The following is a 20,854-nucleotide window of genomic DNA, read 5'->3' as shown; positions in this document are numbered from 1 at the left end:
GCTGCAACATGTGCAAATGAGGCCAGAAGTAGGTCAGGCGGCTGAAAAGCTCACAGGAGCCACGCGATCCATATGGATTCGATGGGGCAATGTCCCCGTCCCAGGGCTGAAGGCAGGCTGGGTCAAAGCGAGTCAAAGTGGCTTTTTTGCAGCTATTTTCCAGTTGCTGGGAAAATATCGAGTCTCTTCTTGCTGGCAGACTCACCAGGATGCCCCACTGAGCCCCCCAAAATGCCCCAGCGATTGTTAATCTACGTTTGCAAACGTTTGACCTGGGTTCAGATTAGTTGGGAGAAAACAACCTACACCTCCTCCTCATCCCTACAGCTGCTTAAAGTATTTGGGGTAACCTCAAACCAAACAAACTCAGCTTTTATAGAGAAACCAAAACCACGGCGACAGGTTTTCCCACAGATTCATTTTGCAAACAAAAATATTGCACTATCCTTACCCAAAAACTCAAATTGCAGCCACAAATGGGTTAAGAAATCTGGAATTTTTGAGTCTCGCTGGGTGCGGTGGGAGTCCCACAAGGGTCCTAGCCATCCCACGGGAGATACTTGAGTCTCCTCTGCCCTTGGGAGCCTTCCTACCCAGCAGGCCACAAAGAAACCAGTGAGATATTCTACAAAAACCCCCCATTTTCTTCTTATTCTCGTTCATGCCCTGGGGAGGGGGCACAAGTCATTTGGTGCAGTGAGACAACGGGCTTTGCTGTCCTCAGCTAGAGAGGGCGAGCACTGCCCTCCCAATGAGCTCATTCATTAAAAAAAAAAAATAAGAAAATAAAAAGCATTTTCTAACTCTGCTTGTAACCCCATTTACTGTTCACAGCCTGCCTGGGAACTCACGCAGACATTTCTGCAATTACACCTATACAATTAGATATGCATACCACTATACATGCCCGGCAGGCAGCTGTGCACAAGACAAAGAGGATTATTTAAACTTCAAGAAGGAAATATCTGTAAATACGGACTGGATTATGCAAGATTAACCCCAGGAAGATGCTAATTTCATATCTCGTGCATTAACAGAGGATGCACAGACCCTAAAGGGACAGGGAATTTCTTGTTTCCCCCTCCCTGGCTCCAACACGTGCTTGCATCTCCTAGGTGCCAGGGAAGCCTCACCCGAACCATAGCTGCCTCAACAATACAAAACTGCTTAAAACCAAGCTTTGTTTTTTCCTCTTAAAGTAACCAACCTGGCTAAAATACCCATTGCTTGATGTCTGCTATCATGGCTTGTCCCTATTGAATGACGTAAAGGCAACGGCAGAGATGGGCAGGGGGGATTCAGCTGGCAACGCTGCCTGGCAGGTGCTTGTATGGTAAAAACATTGAATTTCAGTGTTTATGCTCCAAACACCTCAAAACGTGACTTGCTGCCACGAGGGATTTGCAAGAGCGGCTCTGGGGAAGGGCAGTCCCTGGGAGGTACTCTTAAATCCACCAAAATCAACAGTTTTGCCCAAGATTGCCCATTTTGGACCCAGCTAGCACCAAGCACGAGGGGTTTTGTGGCACCAGGTTTTACCGCAAGGACTGGATGCCTTGGAAAGGGAAATTTTGACACTGAAAAGTAAAAGTATGGTGGAGGGAAATGCCAGGAAGGACAGAAAAGCAACCGGAGCACCTACCGAGAAGAGGGTGGCATAGGTGGACAGAGCAAATTTGATGCTGTAGTAATAGAGGTGGGAATTTCGGCACTTGGAGGCCTGAGCCATCCTCGTAGGTCTGAGAGAGGTTTGCTCGCTGGACCCTCCCTGCTCCAGCCGCCTCCTGCCCTCCGCTGCCGAGCCGAAAAAGCATACACATGCACACAGGCAAGCCTTGAACTTGAACTGCTCGCTCCAACTTCCGCCTGGCAGGAACGGAGAGCAATTAGAGGGAAGGCAGCAGCAGCACAAGCAGCCGGCGTTAACCCTTTATTGAGTTTGTTGCTTGGTTTTGCTGCCGAGAGCAAAAGCAAAGCTCTGTTTAAGGGAGCTTACTCCAACAATTATTCCAAAAATCGGTGCATAGGTGGATCTCTAGCAAATTTTTAACAGCAAACGTGTTGCAACTGGGGCCTCCTGCCCTTGCTAGCATGCTGAAAGAGCACCTTGTAACCCTGCAGTCGTCCCAGGAGCTCTGCTGCAGCAGCAAAGGGTGAAGGGGCAGCCCAAAATTGAGCAAGAACAGGGACAGATGCCTCCCAGGCAGTCTCTCAGAGCCCAGGACTTGAGAGCAATGTCCAGATTTACCTGTTGCAGCTTGCTACTGCGAGCAACACCTCCCTTTCAACACCACCTTGAGCTGCCCGGTGCCTGTGTGAATAGGAAGAAGGAAGGAGAAATTATTACACCCAGGCTCAGTGAGGTTTAACGCTTGAAAGAAAAGGTGTGGTGAGCAAAAAACTGGCACCAAGAGACCGCACAGCTCCTGGAAGCATTTGTACAGCTGTACAAACATAGTACTAGAGAGCATAAAACTGACGTTTAGCAAAAAGAGGAGCTTGGAAAAGTTGTGTCTGCAGTTGGTCTCCAATGATGCAGAGGAGCACCCTTTGTTTCTGCAGCTTGACTTGTTGCAGATCAGAGATGGGAGGAAAAAGGGGCATCGTCTGCGATGCGGTTTGTGGCCTGGGAAACGTTTAAAAACCCCGGCTCTCAGGAGGAAGATGCTGCTTCTCTCGGGGGTAGCCAAATAGAGAATTTCAAGCAAGGTTTGAAGAAATAATGACGACTCAGGGCTGCACTCAAAGATGTGGGGGCTGTGTTTACCTGGCTCTTAGCAGATATAGAGTAATTCAGCACAGCAGAAGCAATCGTATCCCTCTCCTTTTAGTACATAAGCTGCAAGGGTGAGAGCAGAGATGGGACGAGAGTTATATGATTATCAGTGGCCAGCAGATCCCAATATTACACTTCAGGATATGGTACTGGGGTGAAACAGGTCCCAAAAATGACATTTCAGGACATGATTTAGCTACAGCTGGCTGTGATCAGGCTGAAGGAGCAAAGAGAGCAGTCAACTTTGCTCCCCACTTTTAAAAACTAATCTAAAATGAACTTTTAGTGTGTTGGAGCCTGGTTTATACTAGCACTTTCCATTTTGTTAACACCCAACAAAGCGGGCGCTATGAAGACCCATGCAAAGGAAGAAAACAGCAATACCATTGCTAGCACGGAACGTTTCTTTCCACCAACCTTTGCTTGAAATGAGAAACCCCAACACCCAGCATTGAGCAAGAGCCGTTTGAGGAGATGTACGATGTATTTCGTCCACTCTTTCTTTCCTTTTTGAAGGATGCTGCAGCCAGGACAACAGTCAATTTAAAGAAAAACCAACCACCACTTGCACCTGTGACTTTTCTTTTGGTTTTCTAACCTCTATCAGGTTTGACTATGCACTGGTACAGGGATCGCAGGGCTTATTTTCAACCCATTGCACTGAGAAATCTTGGTGACTAACCATTTGTGCATTCACCTATTTATGTAATACTCTTTCTTTGCTTTAATCCAGAAGTCAACTTGGTGTGCAAAAGAGCAAGGAAGAAACAGCATTTCCCTAAAAAACCTAGAGCTAAGGGATGTCTGAAGCAGCAGATTTAAACCAGACTTAAACCATCATGTCCATAGATAACTGTAACATTGCCTAAAACGTCCATGTTAATTTGAAGCCATGTTTAAGAGAATGACGCACTGTAAAACTTTGGTTCATCCTAGGTTGTAGCAGTAATTTCAGGCGCTCTCCCCTCCTCCACTGACCCACAGGCAAACCCCAAACTTCTGGCAGTATAAATCAGGCCAGAACACCGGCGAGTGCATTGCTGGCTCTTCCCCAGCACCATTTCCCCATCAGTCAGTAATTAACACCCAATACTCCGCAAGTGGTTAATTACGCCACACAACTCATTCCTACAAAAACAGATCTGTGCCTGCAGGGGTAGAAGAGCAATAAAACTCTCTGGCTACTTCTATACGACACCACTAATTCACTCATTAAAGGAGAGATTTGCTTTCCATGGCGCTGATTTTTGCCGTCACTCGGACCTTGTGCCAGGAGGATTGCTGGGGCAGGGACACTGCAGTCCCACATGTGAATTGGGAATAATTTTTATTCTCCTGAAAAAAAACACCAAACCTTACCTCAAATAAAAGCACATCTGCAAAAGCAGCATCAAGTGCCTCTCCCAGCTTTACCCTTGCATGCACGAGCAGGAATTCAGCCTTTTCCCCAGCCAGCTCAAACCCTTTTGTTGTCCAGAAATCTTTAAATTTTACTTTTTTTTTTTCCCCAAGCAAATAAAATTTTATACCATGCTTTCCTTTCTGCAAAAGAGATGATAAAGAATAAGCACTCTTCCAGCAGTGCAAATGCATACGGATGCTTTGCTGTTTGCATCTATAGAGATGCACTCAGAGATGAGCAGACAGGAGCCGACCTTAAATCATCCATTTATTTATACTAATGTTACTGTAATGGATAGATAATGCACAAGCCCTGCTGGACACGACGAAAGAGGCAGGCATAGCTTTTAAAAGCCTTAATATTGAGTGGAATAAGTTCCACGGTTCAAATTTAAACAGGACTTGAAACTTTGCTCGATTTAACATTGCTCCAGCGTAATGCTTTTGGGGTACAGAAGGAGTGGAGAAGGGCAACGGGAACAAGGAGGGATTTATTCATGAATAATTTTTTTGCCCCTCTGATGATGGTGCTGTAGCTGGGGGAGGATTGTAGAGTGGCTTCACACATGGGGAATGAGCAAGCCCTTATTTATGGGTTTTAATCATTAACATGACACTGTTTCTGGCAGCATCAGGCCTGGGCAATCATTAACTACAGGAAGAAATGACTCAGCTGGTGTTTAATGCTCAGGACCAACAGGGACCGTTCAAAGCACTGGACATCAACCAGCAGCCAAAATTTGGGGGTTTGCAGCCATTTGAGAGGGTGATGCTGCTGCTGGAGGAAAATTTTCCACTGGCAGAACCCTGTCCCACTCCAGTGCCTGGAGGATGGGGGTTCTCTTCCCACTCCACAAATCACCCCAGGCTTTACGTTTCCTATCATAATCCAATAAAACCAAAACTGAGGCTGCAGAAGAACATGCTAAACCCTCCAAAGGACCAAGCTGTGCTATTAACGTGCCCTCAGCGGTGCTTCGGTCGGCTCTGCATGCAGCTGGCATACCAAGCACCTTCAATAAAGATACTACTTCTTCCCCAAGCAGGGCTCCATGGCATATTAATTGCAAATCACTGGCACGGCAAGCTTGATGAGCCCAGGCACCCAACTGCCACTCAACTTTGCCAGCATTTACCTTTGCAGATGAAATACTACCCCTTCCCAAAGCATGGAGAGAGCCTTAAGCAGGACTTGGTGTTTCGGGATGAGGAGAGGCCAGCTGCCCGTGTGCAAGGGGAGTCCCGTGCACAAGCAGATGTGAGCCCTGTGCAAGAAGCCAGAGGGGGGAAAAAAGGCTTGGGGGGGGGGTTGGGATAGAATTTATGGTCAAAAAAACTAGATCTGGGGCCTGATGCTCAGCAGCCAGGGGGTCCCTCAGCTGCGCCAAGGACTGGGTGAGCCAAAAGACTCCTTAGCAGCCCCAAAACTCATTTAAATAAGATTGGCTGTTCCCTTAGCCCTTCCTATGTTTGCTGCTTCAGTGCCAGGGGTCACTGCCTTAATGATACTGGTTGGATGAATTTATTAGTGAGGTTTTTCACAGGATCCTGCTGCAACTCCCTAGAGCCAAGTTAGGACTGCAAAGTGCTAATTCAAGGTTTAGCACTTCAGCGCAGGCTGCCCACGTGGGCACACTGCAGGGATTGGACCCATCCTACCTGAGCCAGGGAAACGGCCGCACATCGCAGCCTGGCTCCATCCTTCTTCAGGCAGACACAAGAGCATCCAAATTACAGTTCCTGCCAACTAATTTAACATTTAAGCCCATGAAAAGCAGCACTACTGCAGCTCACACTGAACACACTACATGGGAAAGAGTTTTGCAGATGAACAGTAAAAGGGGTTGAAATAGCAAACTCCCTCCTCATCTCCCTTGGCTTCAGGCTGTCAAACCATATTACACTCCTTTCGCTGATACAGAGTTTACTTTTAGTCCCTGTCATATCAGAACCACAGAAACCAACAGTTTTACTCGTCCCTGAGACTTCATTAGCAAGTCTCTGTGCTATCTTCAGCCCATTTGCAAGCTTTGATGGGGGATTTCTAAGGCTTTACTTGACCACTTTTGCCTGTGCCTTTCAGCACTGTCAGTTCTGTCGTTGCAAAACCCCACACTAGTAAGAATTCCTTATTTAAAAGCACAGGGGCTTATCTTCTCATGATTTTTTCTCCCTGGATATACTCTCAGGGCTAGTTTTTCCATCTTCTTGGGCAATAGTAAGTCCCAGCCCCTCCTATTCCCAAGTCTTTCCAACTCTCTATTTGTCCTGCTGGAAAAAAATTAGCTGAACACTTGTTACACCTAAAGCTCTCAAGCCACGCGCAGGAGTCATTTCTCTTTATTGGACCCTGCATAAACCAAGCTGCCAGTTTCCAAATGAAACCCTACATGTTGCACTCCAAGTCCAAGCTATATTTAAACACCAGATCCCACGTTACCCCCTCCTGCAGCAGCTGAAAGCACCAACCTGTCTAATAAACCCAGGAGCAAGTGAAAAGACTTTATGCAGTGCAATTGCATTACTTGAATGACAACTTGGCCTGTATTTTTTTTTCTCCCAGGCAGGCAGTGATTAAAGTGGAAAATGTTAATCTGTACTGCTGCAAACCGCGGCGCAGCTGGTTTGCTACGAGCGTGAGCATGGCAGCTATAAAGAACAAAGTGAGCAGCGGGAGGGTGGGAGGAGAAACCACTCCGAGGAGTTAAGATAATAAGCAAGCAATGCTGGAAGATGATAAGCAGGAATAAAACCAAAGCATTAACGTGCAATTTTCTGATTTGTGAAACACACTGATTACATGAGGAGGATAGGGAGTGGGGCTTGGATGTGACAGGCTCGGCATCATGCTGCAGCCACTGTGCCCATGGTGGTGGTAAAAGCGATGTGGAGGAAGAGAAGTCGCTCGCTCCTGCGGCTCCATTGCACTCGAGCATCTTCCTAAGTCAGCATCAGTCTGCAGAGCATCACTTTTAATAGCATGGGGCAGAACTGTCCTCCACAAACCTGCATTATTATCCCCTTGGGAAGTGACCGATGCTCCTGGCCTCCGCAGCTCGAAGCCCTGCAATTTAATTAGAGAAGGTGGGAAGCATTGCCTTCTGCTGTGTATTTGCAAGGTTCGTATGTGCCCAGAGCTTCTGCCTCCTTCCTTACAGCTCCTAAAGGCCCCACTCGCTAGGGTCACTTTTTTTCCCCGTTCCCCCAGTTTTTACCTGTCTTGGTGTCTCTTTTCTGGCCGTTTGCTCTGCTGAGCCTCAGTGCTGGAGTGGATATGAACACACAGAGCTCGGTTAAGTAAAAAAGCCAGCCAACCCCACACAGACATGGTGGGACATCTGACAGATGCTGCTTCAGAAAAATATCACTTATAATATTATAATATAATATTATATTTGGGCTAGTACATGCCAAAGGGTACAGAGACTGCCAGGCCTGTAGCCCCAAGAAATCGGGTTTTGCCAGCAGCAAAGTTACAATTGCAAAGCAAAGATGAAGTTGTAGCTCATAGTTGGCAGCTTTGCTTTTTCCTGGCTTTTTTTTTTTTTTTAAAAAAAAAAGATTATTAGTTCATAAAACTCAGGAAAACAGGAATTTGATTCCATTTGCTATGCAAGCTATGCTCCCTGTGGCACTGGGCAAAACCCAGTGGGAAGCCACAGCCCTGAAGACCCTTTCCAAAACACTGAGTCACTGCAGTTTTCTCCATTAAAAACCCTTGCTAATTAACCCACAAACTCATTACATGGGTTCCCCACACTAAAAATAAACTAAAATTAAAAATAACCCTTCTGTACCTCGACACTGTGGTCCGCATGGGGTCCAGACCTGTGTTTCCACCTAGGAAGTGTGGATGGTGGTGCTGCAATTTTCCTGTGATACCCATTTCTCTCTCCTGTGCTAAGATTTAGTCTCTGCTGTGGATATTTAATCCATTTCCATAAGATACTTGACTAAATATGCTAAATAATAAAGCCATGGGGCTGCAGAAGTTATCTTCAGTTTGGGCAGGGGAAATCAACCTTCCCCCTCCATTATCAAGAGGAGTCAGATGGCTTTAATTATTCACAGATTATTCTGAGCATATATTTTCCTTGTTTATTTCCCGTCCTCTTAACTGCACATATTTTCTTTTTTAACAATCAAAACTTCTTAGAAGTCCCCAAGCTTGTTATGATTCGCCCGGAATGGGAGCCACTGCAATCAGCCAGCCGTAATTTCATCCCCAGCAAACGTTCCTCGTGCGATTTGCTCAGCTTTTTCCAGCAAAACTCTGTGGCAGGATCAACTGCACTGTCATGATGGATGGGACAGGTCCAACGTCAGCCAGCGTCGCAGAGGGAGCTGCATCTTTCTGCAGTAAGTTACAGCGGATATCACAGAGATATTTTGCAACTAGATGCTTGATGCACGGTTAAACTGCTAATGTATTGCCTGGGAATCAGAGAAAATTCCTTGAGGCCGTGGCTTGCAAGGAGATATACAGGCTATTTCCAAACTCCTTCCCACCAACATGCAGTCAGCCCCAGACCAACACACTCCATCCTATGGCAATGGAGAAAACCCAAACCTCTAATGCAATAGAAACCCTCAATTTTGAGCCTCTGGCTCAAACTCCAGAGCAGCTTCTGGTTTTTCCTCTGACCACACAAGCCTGATTTACAGCCCTGATGATAAATGAGCATTGCTCAGCCCAGCCATACAACCCTGCTTTCATTTCCAGGCCTTCAAGAAGTTAGGGAACCCAAAAAAATACCCTCCTGAGGATATCAGGGATGCGGGTAGCTCAGTACTAGTGCCCAGCACTGCCCAAAGCCACCATTGACTGTGGAGGACACTATATAGTGAAAGAATCTATAGATACTTAAAAATCACTACCTGTGTATACCCAGAAAAGCTTGTCCTTGCTTGCTGAGCACCTCAAATAAGAATGTGGAAATTGGCCTTTTCCCTCTTGAAAAAAAGCCACGTTCTGGAGCAGAGGTTGGGTTGAGCAGAGCCCAGTGATTTGCCCATTTAATTCTGCACACCCAAGGCCTCAAGGCTGGGTTTTCATCTCTAGGGTCTCAAGGAAGCAGCATGTTTCATGGAGGTGATGCACAACCCTGCAGGCTATAACTACAGAGTAAATGCATTTACGTTTCCGTAATAATGCAGCTCTGCTTTAATCGCTCCCTCTACCCAAAAGTCTCCCAGGCTGAGCTATTTCCTAGGCACTTGAGACCTAGAAGCAGAAATGCCACTTCAACAGCTTAAAAAAGGTCTTTTTAAGCCTTTTCCATGTTCCAGAGCAAAGCCTCATGTCTTGGATGTGATGGTGATGATGTTAATTCAGCCATAAGGATGGAAAGTATGGAAGAAAACACAGATCTGAACCAGGTATTAGTCGTTACGGAGCTTCAGAACACATGTAGAACCATGCAAGGCTGAAATAAGCCCATTGCTGACCACTTTCCCCAAAAAACGTGTTCCTTAAGTAGATTTAAAACCTTTCATACCTCAGGCCATCACAAGACACAAGCGTAAAAAAGCTCATCAACTCCCACTACAGAACCCTCCCAGCTTCAGCTCCCACTTGTAGCCAACACTAGATCTTTAACACACCTTGGAGGAGCATCTGAAGCCACCACAAACACGTACGACTAACAGGGAGAAACCCAACCCCTTTGCCAAGTTGTCCTAAAGAGCCAAAAGCCAAACTTCAGTCTGAGCAGCACAGAAAGTAACCTTAACCCTCTGCAACTGCTGCATTCAACACCCTGCTCAACCACACCAGGGAGAGAAAAAGCCATCATCTCATGGGAGAAAACAATCCCGGCCACGAGTGGGACAGATATATTTTGATACAAGGTGCAAATGTGAAATGCTTATAAGTCAAATAAGCCAGACTTTACCTGTAGACCCAAAATCCGCATGCCGTGGATCTATCAGTGTTACTGGCCATCACCTTGTCTGAAGATCATAATCTTGGTGAGATGCTGTTCTGACAAAATTGCTGTTTCTCTCTGTCCATGTTGTTAAAAGCCAGCACAAAGCCAGTTCCCAGCAGCTCCTCTTTGCACCAAGTAGTAGCAGGATTCACTCACTTGATATGCTGGTGATAGAAACGATAGCCAGAAATGTGTCATAACATCTGTGTGTGGGGGAGTGGAAAGAAAAATAAATCAGGGGAAATAAGAGAATCTCTGTTGGCCAGATAGATGGATCAGATTTATTCCACCTCCAAAACATTGCTTGTGCTGATGGTCATGGACCAAAACTTGCTCAGAGACAGCAGAGTAGTAAAAAAGCACAATAAAGGACCATCTCACTTTTCAGTGCCTTTTAACTCCTATTTAGTGCTGCTCACATAAGTTTCACAGCCCCCAAAATAAATGAGAGGCTCTGAGGGGACACCAAAAAGCCCATTTTTGTGTACCCAAGCCCCAGATAAACAACTACGTTGTGTTATCACTGCTCATGTCCTCGGGAGAGCAGAAAGCCCATGAGTCCACAGATGACCAACATCCATGCACTGAGCATAGGTTAACGGCCAACTTCAATTTCTCTACGGCAAACGCATAAATTTTTTTTAATCCCTCAGTTGCTGCTTCCTTGGATGTGTCAGTCACGCTACAAGATATTTTCAGGCCAAGCATGAGGAAATTCAGACCGAACAGCTTATTGCTAAACATAGTCATTCTCATTGAATCACCTTCTGTCCTGCACCAGCTCCAGGGAGGGAAAATCCCCCCAAGAATGCACCAATTTGCTATTTTAAAACCATTTTTGTATGTTAATTCAGCTGCTTGCTAGCAACAGGCCTCCAAAGGGCACTGGTTCCTACTGCAAATTGAAGTTCACACAGGAGAGAAGTGCTCAGTCTCCAGTCCCCTTCTGCAGAGGCAGCCGGGTGGGCTCACACAGGCTGCAGAGAGTCTATGCCAGAGGAAGACACACGAGCAGTGAAATCAGGCCCCCCCAAAAGCACTATTTATCCTACTGACAACAGTCCTGCTGCCCCCAAACCCTTCCACGCCTAAAGGGTAGGGACCAGGTGGGACTGCAAGAGCTGGAGCCACCTTCCAGCCTTAGCCCTTGAATATCACCCAGACCTGAATTTCAGCCTCAAAATATTAAACTACATTTCATTTCTTTGACTTTTTTCCCCCCTCTTACAGCCCAAAACGATTGCACCAGCTGCTTTAGCAATAGCTTCACTGCTCTGTATCCCCGCGGCAGTTGGCAATGCTCACTTGATCGACGTAAGTGCAGGCCTCACGCAGCTGAGCTCAGAGCAGCTGGGAAAATAGGGACTAAATAACTTGCAGACAGAGCTTCACAAACATTTATTATCCAAGGCAGAAGCGTCAAACACAAAACAAGTCGCCCAAACAGCCCTTCCACCAGTGTTCCCCATTGCAACTCGGTATGGATCGCTAGCGTTCGTACCAAGAGCTGCCTCTATTTGGGCTTTTTGATAATAAAAACACTGAAGGTTTTATAAATCCCTAGTTCTTGCATAAGCCAAGAGACATCAAATCCTGATAAGCCTCTGGACAAACACATCAAACATATGTTTAGCCATTTTGCCAGAAATTAAATCCCCAATAAGGAGAAAAATGGGTTCCAGATAGAAAAATACCGTTTAGCCTTCAATAGAGGTTTATCTGGGGGGTGAGAATGGCATCAAAGGTACCCGGGGGGGTCGGGGTGGTGGTGTATTAATTGCCATTAATGACCAGCTGGATGAAAACTCTGGCTAGTAAGATAAATTAGAGCTGCAAGTCATTTATGTCAGCACTAATCAAACCTTGCTGGATAAAACACAGCCGCCAAGCTCAGCACTGCGCAGCTGCAAGGGCAGCGCAGTGTACAAGGTGCTTGGCATGACAAAAACCTCTTTTCCAAATGAAAAATAAGGATTTATGTTAATTCTAGTGTTCTTGCCTAATCCTGAACAGGTGCTGGATCAGGTGGTCCGGCAGTCATTTCCCTCTACAATGATATTTTGCCCTAAATGTATTTTTTCCAGGACTGATCTCAGCTTGAACTCATTGCACAAATGATTCATCTGTTGCAGGAAAACCAGCAGCCACAGGGAGGAACCCAATTTGAAAGAGAAAAACAAAACTAAACCAATCACATACAAAGGAAACAAAGGTAGTTTTGGCCAAGGTCAGAGTAGCTCTGCTGGCTCAAAACCACAGCACAGCATCAAGGGATCTGAATATTGATGCAACATCCGCCACCTGCGCTTCCTCAGAAGTCAAAATTTAAGTGGAAAACATAAAAAGATGACCATGCCTACCTACAAATCAACCCCTAACACCTCCCCTCCCCCCCCCCCGCCTTCCTCCTCCAGCCATTTCCGCCTCCCCTTCGATCCTTACCCATCCCAGTAGCCCTTCCTAGGTTCGAAAGCCACGGAAATAATTAAGATCTTTTCTATCTCTTGCCTTCAGGAGCTTTATCCATCCTGACAGTTGTTGGACCTGCTCGTGATACAATTATTTAATCAAGCCTTTCCTCCTGCAGCGTGCACAGAGGGAGAGGAAGCAAAGCCTGCATGCTCCCAGAGTGGCATCGAGGTGCTGGCGGGTCCCCTTTGCCATCATTCTGCCCCAGCCCACAAGGGTTTGGTGCTTTCTTACCTTCCCCCCCCCCCCAGAACAGCAAATGTGTGGCTTAAAGCCATTTTTCTTCCATTCACGCTGGCCACAAGCTTCCACCCAAGATACAGTCTCATTTCCTGGCCTTGTTACAACCCTAAAAGAAGCTAGATGGAAAATGCAAACTCACCTACAAGGACCTCTGCTATCTCCCACCCCACAGCCAGGATCTCCAAGGACAGCATCTCAGCACTACTTCCCTTCAGGAAAAAAAAAAAAAAAAAATCCCAAGCACCTTCGCTTTTAAGAGCAAAGCACATTAAAGCACAACCCGCCTGGAAAAAAAAAGCACTTGTCTGACAACACCCAGCACATTTAAAATCTGGCAATTTCTCAAACGCCCTTAGGAAATGTTTTTAAGGAGGGAATCCCAGACTTTAGTTGCACCAGTCAACTATTCATAACTGGTGATTTTTTGGCATGCCAAAAAAGAACAATAATCACGCTGCAGGAAGCCATAACTAACCCAGGAGTTTTCTGTGGGAATTCAGGGCTAGCACACTCCAGGCAGGATGCTGGCCAGCAGCGAGCAAACCCTGTCCAGCTGAACATCCAAAACATTTCTATTCATCCCAAGCAATGGTTGCTACACTCAAACCATATGGCACAATTGCTGGATTTCTAGGAATCGAGCTGCAAACTGTTGCACGGAGCCCAGATGCCAAAATCCTCCCCCCAAATCATCCCTAAATTTCCCTTGCAGCAAGGCCAGGAGACTCCCCATCCTCCCACCAGCTCCGTGCTGTTTCCCCTCCACCATCACAGCAAGGAGCCAAGGTGAGGCACATCCCCTTAACGGGCTTTTAATTACTCAGAAACAAACAATATCTTAGGGCACAGGCTTGCAAACACCCAAGTCAATGCCCAAAAAAAACCAAGAGAGGCAACCTCAGCAAGATGTATTCAGGTTTAAATTGCTTAGAGCAATCATCCAATTTAGCAGACTTCATTTCATTTGCACACAGCCTAGAGAGCAGGGCTGTTTGCGTTACGGATAATCTCCGCTCTTCATTTAGAGCGCTTTTGGCAGACGTTGCCAGGTCGAAATAAAGCTATCATTTAATAAATAAGAGTCTAACACTTGGAAACGCGTGGCACACTCGTAGTAACAAAGAGTTATAGCGAGCGGAAGAGCAGCGGAGGCGTGTGGCTGTTTCTTTGCATGCTGCAAGTCAACCACCAAAGGGGCTGAAGTCAAACCAGAAAGGTTTTTCCTTCTGTCAAAGCTGAAGGCAGGAGTTTGCAAGATGAGGTGACGTCCCAATAAAAATGCCATCGTTAGAGAGGATGAGCTTGCGCCATGTCCTGCTTTTGTACCCATTAGTTTTTCCTCCCCGGGTCTTGCCCGGGTCTGTTGCTCCTCCTCTACCTTAGCGGTAGGTTAAAACAGCTGCTGAGCTACCTCAGAAGTACTTTTCCTAGAAGTTAAGAGCAGTTTTGCTAAAGCTGTAGCAATGCCCCCGAAATCCCACAGATCACTTTCCCCACCACATGCTCTCCAACATGCCCTGCGCATTTGGTACAGGGAAAACATCAATAAACCCATCCTCAGCCTGGGATCGCATTGCCATGGCTCTTGCTGCCAAGACCACAGGACCTGAGATGGTTATTTTTAAGTACAAAAAAAGAAATTTTCATCCTCTCTTTGGTCTCCAGTACTACTGCACACTGGCATGGAGGTTGTGGCCAGCGATGCTTCAAACTTTTTGAAAAGACCTGACACTTTCCTATCAAAAGAGCCCTCATGAGAAAAAAAAAATAGAGATTAAAAGCTTCTCAGAAGCAGAGATTTAACAGCTGCGTCCACCTCCAGCGAGAGCATCTGAACCTTTGAGCTCCTGCATCTCACAGCTTTGGTCAAGAGGGTCCTTCCAGGAACAGGGACTTTTTTTCTTCCCCCATCCTCTACAAGTTATTGAATTCATCAAGATGCTAACAGCCAAGATGAGATCAGATCCCAAAAGTTCCCATCTCAGAGATGCCCACAGCTTGCAAGAGTGGAGCAGGGGGGAAAGAAAAAGGCTTTGCAGAGATGTCTCTCCTTTACAAAGAAGCTGGAATAGGGGCCAGCAAATAATAAAAATCATCATGTTATTTCTTATTCTTTCCTTAATTCTACCAACTCTTTCCCACAGGGAGGCTGGCTAATTTGGCAAAAAAAAATTTGCCCCAGCAGTCTGACATACCCAAACAAAGTCCATTTTAACCAGATTTGTTCCTTCAGGTGGCTCAATGCGAACGGGATAAGGTCAGCCTTGGCTTATACCCAGCCTGGCATCGCTTGGGTTAAGCGCAGCTTAATTGGGTGCCAAAGACAACAAAAGCCATTGGGCTGCTTAGTATGCTTTAAATCCCCAAACCACTGTGAGTTTGGCACTCCCGAGAATGCTATATTGTAACCTCCAAAAAAGCCACCTTTCTCAGCAGGCAACAGCAATAACAGCAAAGCCCGCACAAACATGCCAACGGCATCACCCCATGCCGCCAAGCGATCCTCAACCCTTTTCATCCCAAATCCCCCACGTCTCCGGACGTCGTGCACTTATTTGGCCGTTGCATGAAACTTTGTACTCCAAAAGCATTTCCTTCTGGCTCTCAGCACAAAACAGTAAATAATTGAGGCAGGCGACACAGACACAACGGCGCATGTGGCTCTAGACACTAGAAACAAGTGGCTGTAGAGCATCAGGAACAGACCTGCCCCCCCAGCTACACGGCACTGCTTTGTACTTTTTTAATTAAATAGCAGCAAACGTCAGTACGACCGGCATACCTTTTTCCTTAATTCATTTACTGCACCAGATCCTTCTGCCTTCAGAGCATCACCTCAACTCCCTTGTGTCTTCCAAGAAGTGATTTTGAGAAGGAAAAAAAAAAAAAAAAAGAAAGAAAACCAGCACAATTTAATTTCCAGTAGCAAAAGTCCACTTGATTCTTCTCCTCGAGACACATTTCTGCCCTGCAGTGACTCCTCACCTTTTCATGTCGCCTATTCAAGTGCTAATTCCTCTCTTCCCATCAGCCGCCATCATGAATTATTCCTCTTTCTCTCTTTTATTGATTTTGGAGCCGTAACACAAGAGTTTTCATACTCAAACCAACTGCTCACCTCTCATTCAATTTGGCCAACACATCCCTAGCTGTGCTTATACAACTTCAACCAAATTTCAGGCTGGAGTTATTTATGGCCACCAGCACAAATTGCATTTTGGGAGGGGGAAAAGAAAGGAATAACCACAGCTAAAATAGATTAACCACTTTTCTTCTTTTGGAAGCAGCTAGAGAACAAGATACAGTTTAGCTCATGCTAAACACTTTGGGCAACTCTTCTTTATGATTTATGCACTTAAGGCTCAGCTGGAGAGAAGCGCTCTAATTCACATATACCTTTTTCCTACTAGTCCACTCCAAATTCATGATAGCACAGGGCTATACCTCTGGCCTCATCTTTGCAGTTAGAGGCTCCATAACACAAACCCACCCAAAGCTCTGGTCCTCCTTGAGCCCCAGCATCTCTTTTGATGATTAATTTTAGAACAGCATCCTTCCCCCACACATCCCCAGATCCCCTATTGCCTCCGATACTGAGGATTTCCACAGCAAACATCACTTTCCTAACAGCTTGACATAAAAACCCCACTTTATCTCCTGGAAGATTGTTTCCCAGCAGCTTAAATATTTCCATCATCAAATAACAGAGAAAAGTCCTGAGCTGGAGACAAAATACCAGTAGGCAATGGATCTGCTGTGGAAGAAGGACTTTTTGAAGTTATTTTTGGGGTACAACAATACCTGCCAATTAAACCACCAAAAAAAAAAAGCCATTAATACAAGAGTCAGTGGTTTGCATACAAAAAGGTCAGGAGAGAATTGTATTCCTCAGCTAAAAGCATCTCTTGCTGCTTTTATTTGCACAGCTCACTCTCTCCAGACCCTGGGGTGAGAAGGTTGACGTTTCATATGGAAATAGCCTTCTGCGAGGAAGCATCTCTCCCTCTCGAGTCCTCTGGCAAAAGCTGATCTGAATCTCACTTAATATCACATCCTTGCAAAGAGGATGAATTAAGAGATTCTGGGAATTGAAAATAGTTTAATTAACTACTGGTTGGTTTAGGGCCCAGCTCATTATTCATGGACAGCTAGGGAGAGCTAGCAAAGTGGATTTCACTGCAGGAGGTGATCCACGTAACCACAACTATCATGAAGATAGCATCACTGCTGTCTTTTTTTACATGGTAAGCAATATCTGGAGCTGCAAGAGGTGTTTGCAAAACAAATTCCTCTGCAACCATCATCAGGATCGAGTTTGCCAGGGCCCACCAACCCCAGGCATGAAGAATTAATAAACTTTACAACCCCACTGTTAAATTCACCCAGTTTACAAGAGTCGGAGCCAAGCTACTAGCAAGCTGCAAGACTTGCATCGAACTATTTTTATTTAGTATTCGGAAGCATTTGCTCTCAGCTGACCTCCTTGTGCCATCCCAGCTCCAAGGCACTGGGTTAGGTGCTGCCGTTACCACTTGGAAAAAAAAGCCTTTTTCTCCCCAATTTTCCTCTCCCAACACAAGCTGCAAGGGCAAGCCCTTCATCCCTATGACCTGCTTCAGATTTCCTGCTAAAACACAGCACTTTGGGCTGGCACTAGACTGCTGCACGAATTCCCTGGCCCAGAAGCAACCCTTGGGCATCACAATTAGCTAGCAGGTTGCAAAGTTGGAAAGTCCAACAGAGTATCATTAGTTTTCCCAGTTCCAATACTCCAATGAGGGTGCTCAAACAGGGACCCAGAGCGGTGAGGAACTGCCATCCTTGGAGATGCTCAAAGCATCAGAGACATGAACCTGAGCAAGCTCACCTAACAGTCCGGCTTTGAAACCTCCAGGGCAACCCTTCCTTCTCCTGGTCCTTTGGATTCCTCTCTGCAGCTCACCAGCAAGAGACAAAACTGCCATTTCCATAGCAAATTGCCCCTCCATCGGCTCTTCTTGCAAGAGGTCACAGCTGGTCCAGGCTCATTCTCATCCTAGTAATGACTGTTGAGCAGTCAGGCTTAAAAAAAAAATGAGCCAGGACCTTTGAGACAGAGCAGGTAGCAGCTACCCCTGGGTATGAGCTAAATGCTTTACACCCTAAATCCTGTCTGCAGACCCCCAAACTGCTGCACAGCCAGCCCCGAAGTTCAAAGCAGAGACATTTTGCTTGGGGCAGAGGAAAAGGCTTTTTGAACTCCCACAAAAGGCTTCTGAAGAGCACAAAGGTTCATGAACACATCCAAAGCATTTGCTTAAGTTGGGCATGCCAAGCCTAAAATAATAGTTAAAGCTAAGCCTAGGTCTGAGTCTTCTTCCTCCACCTGACATGGAGAATAAAGCAAGCAAACAAGGGGATGGAGAGGAATGAACCTCCGAGGCATCTTTCAGGGAGATGGGAAGTTAAATTGAAAAGAAATTTCAGCAGGAAACACCTAGGGCCCAGCCAAGTGGTGCTGGTGAGAGCCTGCATTTAAAGTAAGCAGCAAAAGCTAACACAAGCTGGATTGAATCTGCAAATAATTGCTTGCAGCCAGGAGAGGGCTGCTCAGCAGCCCGTGCCCAGGCAGACAGTATTTCAGCAGTCACAGTCAGGTAGGTGCTAAATCAAACCCATCACTAGAAGTTTGGGATGGCTCCTTCAGGAACCTGCTATCAATCCCTCCTGGATCAACATTTCCCTTCCCCTGCTTATCTTGGTGTCACATATTGCATAGCAGCAAACAAACCAAGTAGTTTGCTAGTGTAGATTTTGCTTTTTTTTTTTTTGATAAACCCAGTTATTTTCTCCTCTCACTCTAAAACTGAGGACTCCTCCAGTGGCACTGTGGCTCCTTGCCACTGCAGGCAGCTTCAGAGTCACAGCAGTATCAGTGGATTAACTTAATTATAAGGCAGAACTTTAAAACTCCACCCCAAGTCACTTAACCTGGGGGAGATGTCAGGCTCCCCACTATGTTTTCTTACCAAACCGCATCTCCTCAAATTCACAGCTCTGCTGGCCGTTCCCCCATCGCTACATCTATTCAGGCTATGATTTTGGTGGCTGTACAAGTCTCTAGCGTGACTCATGGGGTTTTGCCCATCACTACCCATAGCCTCAGGGCCCTCCAATTAATTCTCCATCTTGTCTGGCTTCTACAGCCCAGAGCTGCTGTGGTCACACAAGGACCCTGTTGCAATAGGGACACTGCAATGCAACAGTTTTAGATGCTTTTTAGCTCACATACGGGCTTAAATCTATGCTTAAGGGCTCCCTTGGTCTGGAAAGCTACAAAAACCTGCCCCAACACACAGCGCTCCCTTATTCACCAGCTTCAGAGTTACGTTGCTGATGGCCATCCCTTAACACGGCTCTTCCTGGGGGAGGAGGCAACTTACAGAGCAAACAATCAACAAAAACATCCTCCAAAACCCTCATCTCTAAGGAAGCCATTTAACACACTCCTTCTGCAAGGTCAGGGCATTTTAAAAAACTGCTCTAAAGGGCTCTGCAAAGATTTCATACCACTGCAGCACTGCCCTAAACAGAGCATCTTCCAACACCCCTTGCACAGTGCAGGCTTCCTCCCCAGGGAAACAAACCACATCTCACACCACTCCAAACAAGGAGGCTTCACCCATCTCCTGTAAAAAAACCAAAAAAACCCCATAAAGCAAACACATTTAGCAAAGACAGCCCAGTTTGGAGCAACACAACCTTCATCCACCCTGCTTTTGAGTCTCCAAAACACAGAGACCTACAGCACAAAACTACCCAGCAACAGGAAGAACACACAATAAATAACAAACCATCCCAACCTGGGAAAAAACCAACCACCTGCAAAACACCACCCCCCAAGCAGAGCTAAGCTGTGCTCAATTTAAAGCCGAGGCAACAGCAGAGGGAAGGTGGGGAGCTTTGAGGAGTGTGTGCTTGCACAACCTGTCTTGCAGGAGGCAGCTTGTTTTTGGGGCTTTTAGACTATATGATTTCCAAATTAATCATGAGAGGCAGCTTGGCAAAGTGGGTTATTTCTGCTAAGCATCCAAGCACTGCTCAGTGCTGTGGAAAATGGCTTGTACAGCTCCTTGCTGTCTCTTCTGTGTTTGCAGGGGCACAAGGACAAACTGCTTCCCTACTCTGCTTGAGGGATACACTGGAGCAGATGTTCCCTTCTGGATCCAGCTGTTTTGGGAAAAGACATTATTGCCTTGCCGGGTGCATGCCGCTGTCTCCCACTGGTGCGATACCCCAAATTTAAAGCCCAGCTTGATCCACCTGCACTTATTTCACAGTACAAATCCATGCAAACACCTCTGCCAGCAGCTTGTGATTTGCTACCCAAAGGAATATTTGTTGTTTTGGACCTGCAGCTGTGTTTTGGGGAGGTGGCCAACCTTGAACCTGTTACTGGTGTTGCTTGCACAACGGGGAGATGGGGTCCAACCCCTTGTCCAGGGTGGATGGAGAAGCCGAAACATGAGAAGCTGGGGAAAAAAACCCCCATCTCTGATGGTTCCCTGAAGGACAAGGCCAGTTTTTCCTCCTGGACAACTGTGCTTTGTACGCGCTTGATGTTATGCCGGCCCCAAGGACTCTGCTGGGAAACCTGTAGCGTAAGAGGTTCCTGTCCTTCTGGAAAACACAACAGGAAAAGGCAAGGTTTTCTCCAGCTGCCAGTTACAAAGCCTTTCTCTGTGCTCTGTAAGGGCTGGCCATGTACATGAAGGTATATGAGCGTCCTGGGGAAAGGAAGGAGGGGGCTCACTGGAACAGCCCAGTGCATTCACGCTCAGAATAGCACTGGCATCTTCACAGGGACCCGCAAGCATTAATTAGTTGTCAAAAGCTCACAATAATCTGTTTGGTTTTGCCGAACAATAAATACATCTGTTTTCCCTCATGTGGATTTCCGTCTTAGGATTGATTTATTTTTTTCTTTTTAATGCAATCTCTTCCAAAAGAAAGAAAATGTATCCTTTAGGTGAAATCCCCCCCAGACTACGCAATG

The 20,854-nt window shown here is 46.2% G+C and overlaps 1 protein-coding gene across 2 annotated transcripts in view; it reads right to left on the bottom strand.

The window, feature by feature from the left end:
- Nucleotides 1-10,159, bottom strand: part of LOC129196653 (tetraspanin-15-like) — a 52,222-nt gene extending 42,063 nt beyond the window's left edge. The window contains exon 1 of one of the 2 annotated variants that reach the window (XM_054804458.1): nucleotides 10,072-10,159. In XM_054804458.1, coding sequence (XP_054660433.1) covers nucleotides 10,072-10,092 — 21 coding nt within the window. In that variant the 5' untranslated portion in view covers nucleotides 10,093-10,159. Of the gene's footprint in view, nucleotides 1-1,642; nucleotides 1,997-10,071 lie in introns of those variants that run through there. The other variant, XM_054804457.1, reaches the window with a different exon arrangement.
- Between the last annotated feature and the right edge of the window lie 10,695 nt (nucleotides 10,160-20,854).

The sequence above is a fragment of the Grus americana genome, chromosome 26 (assembly GCF_028858705.1).
Source record: "Grus americana isolate bGruAme1 chromosome 26, bGruAme1.mat, whole genome shotgun sequence".
Taxonomy (NCBI): Eukaryota; Metazoa; Chordata; class Aves; order Gruiformes; family Gruidae; genus Grus; species Grus americana.
The sequence above is the reverse complement of the archived record's forward strand: the minus strand, read 5'-3'. Positions and strand labels throughout refer to the sequence as shown.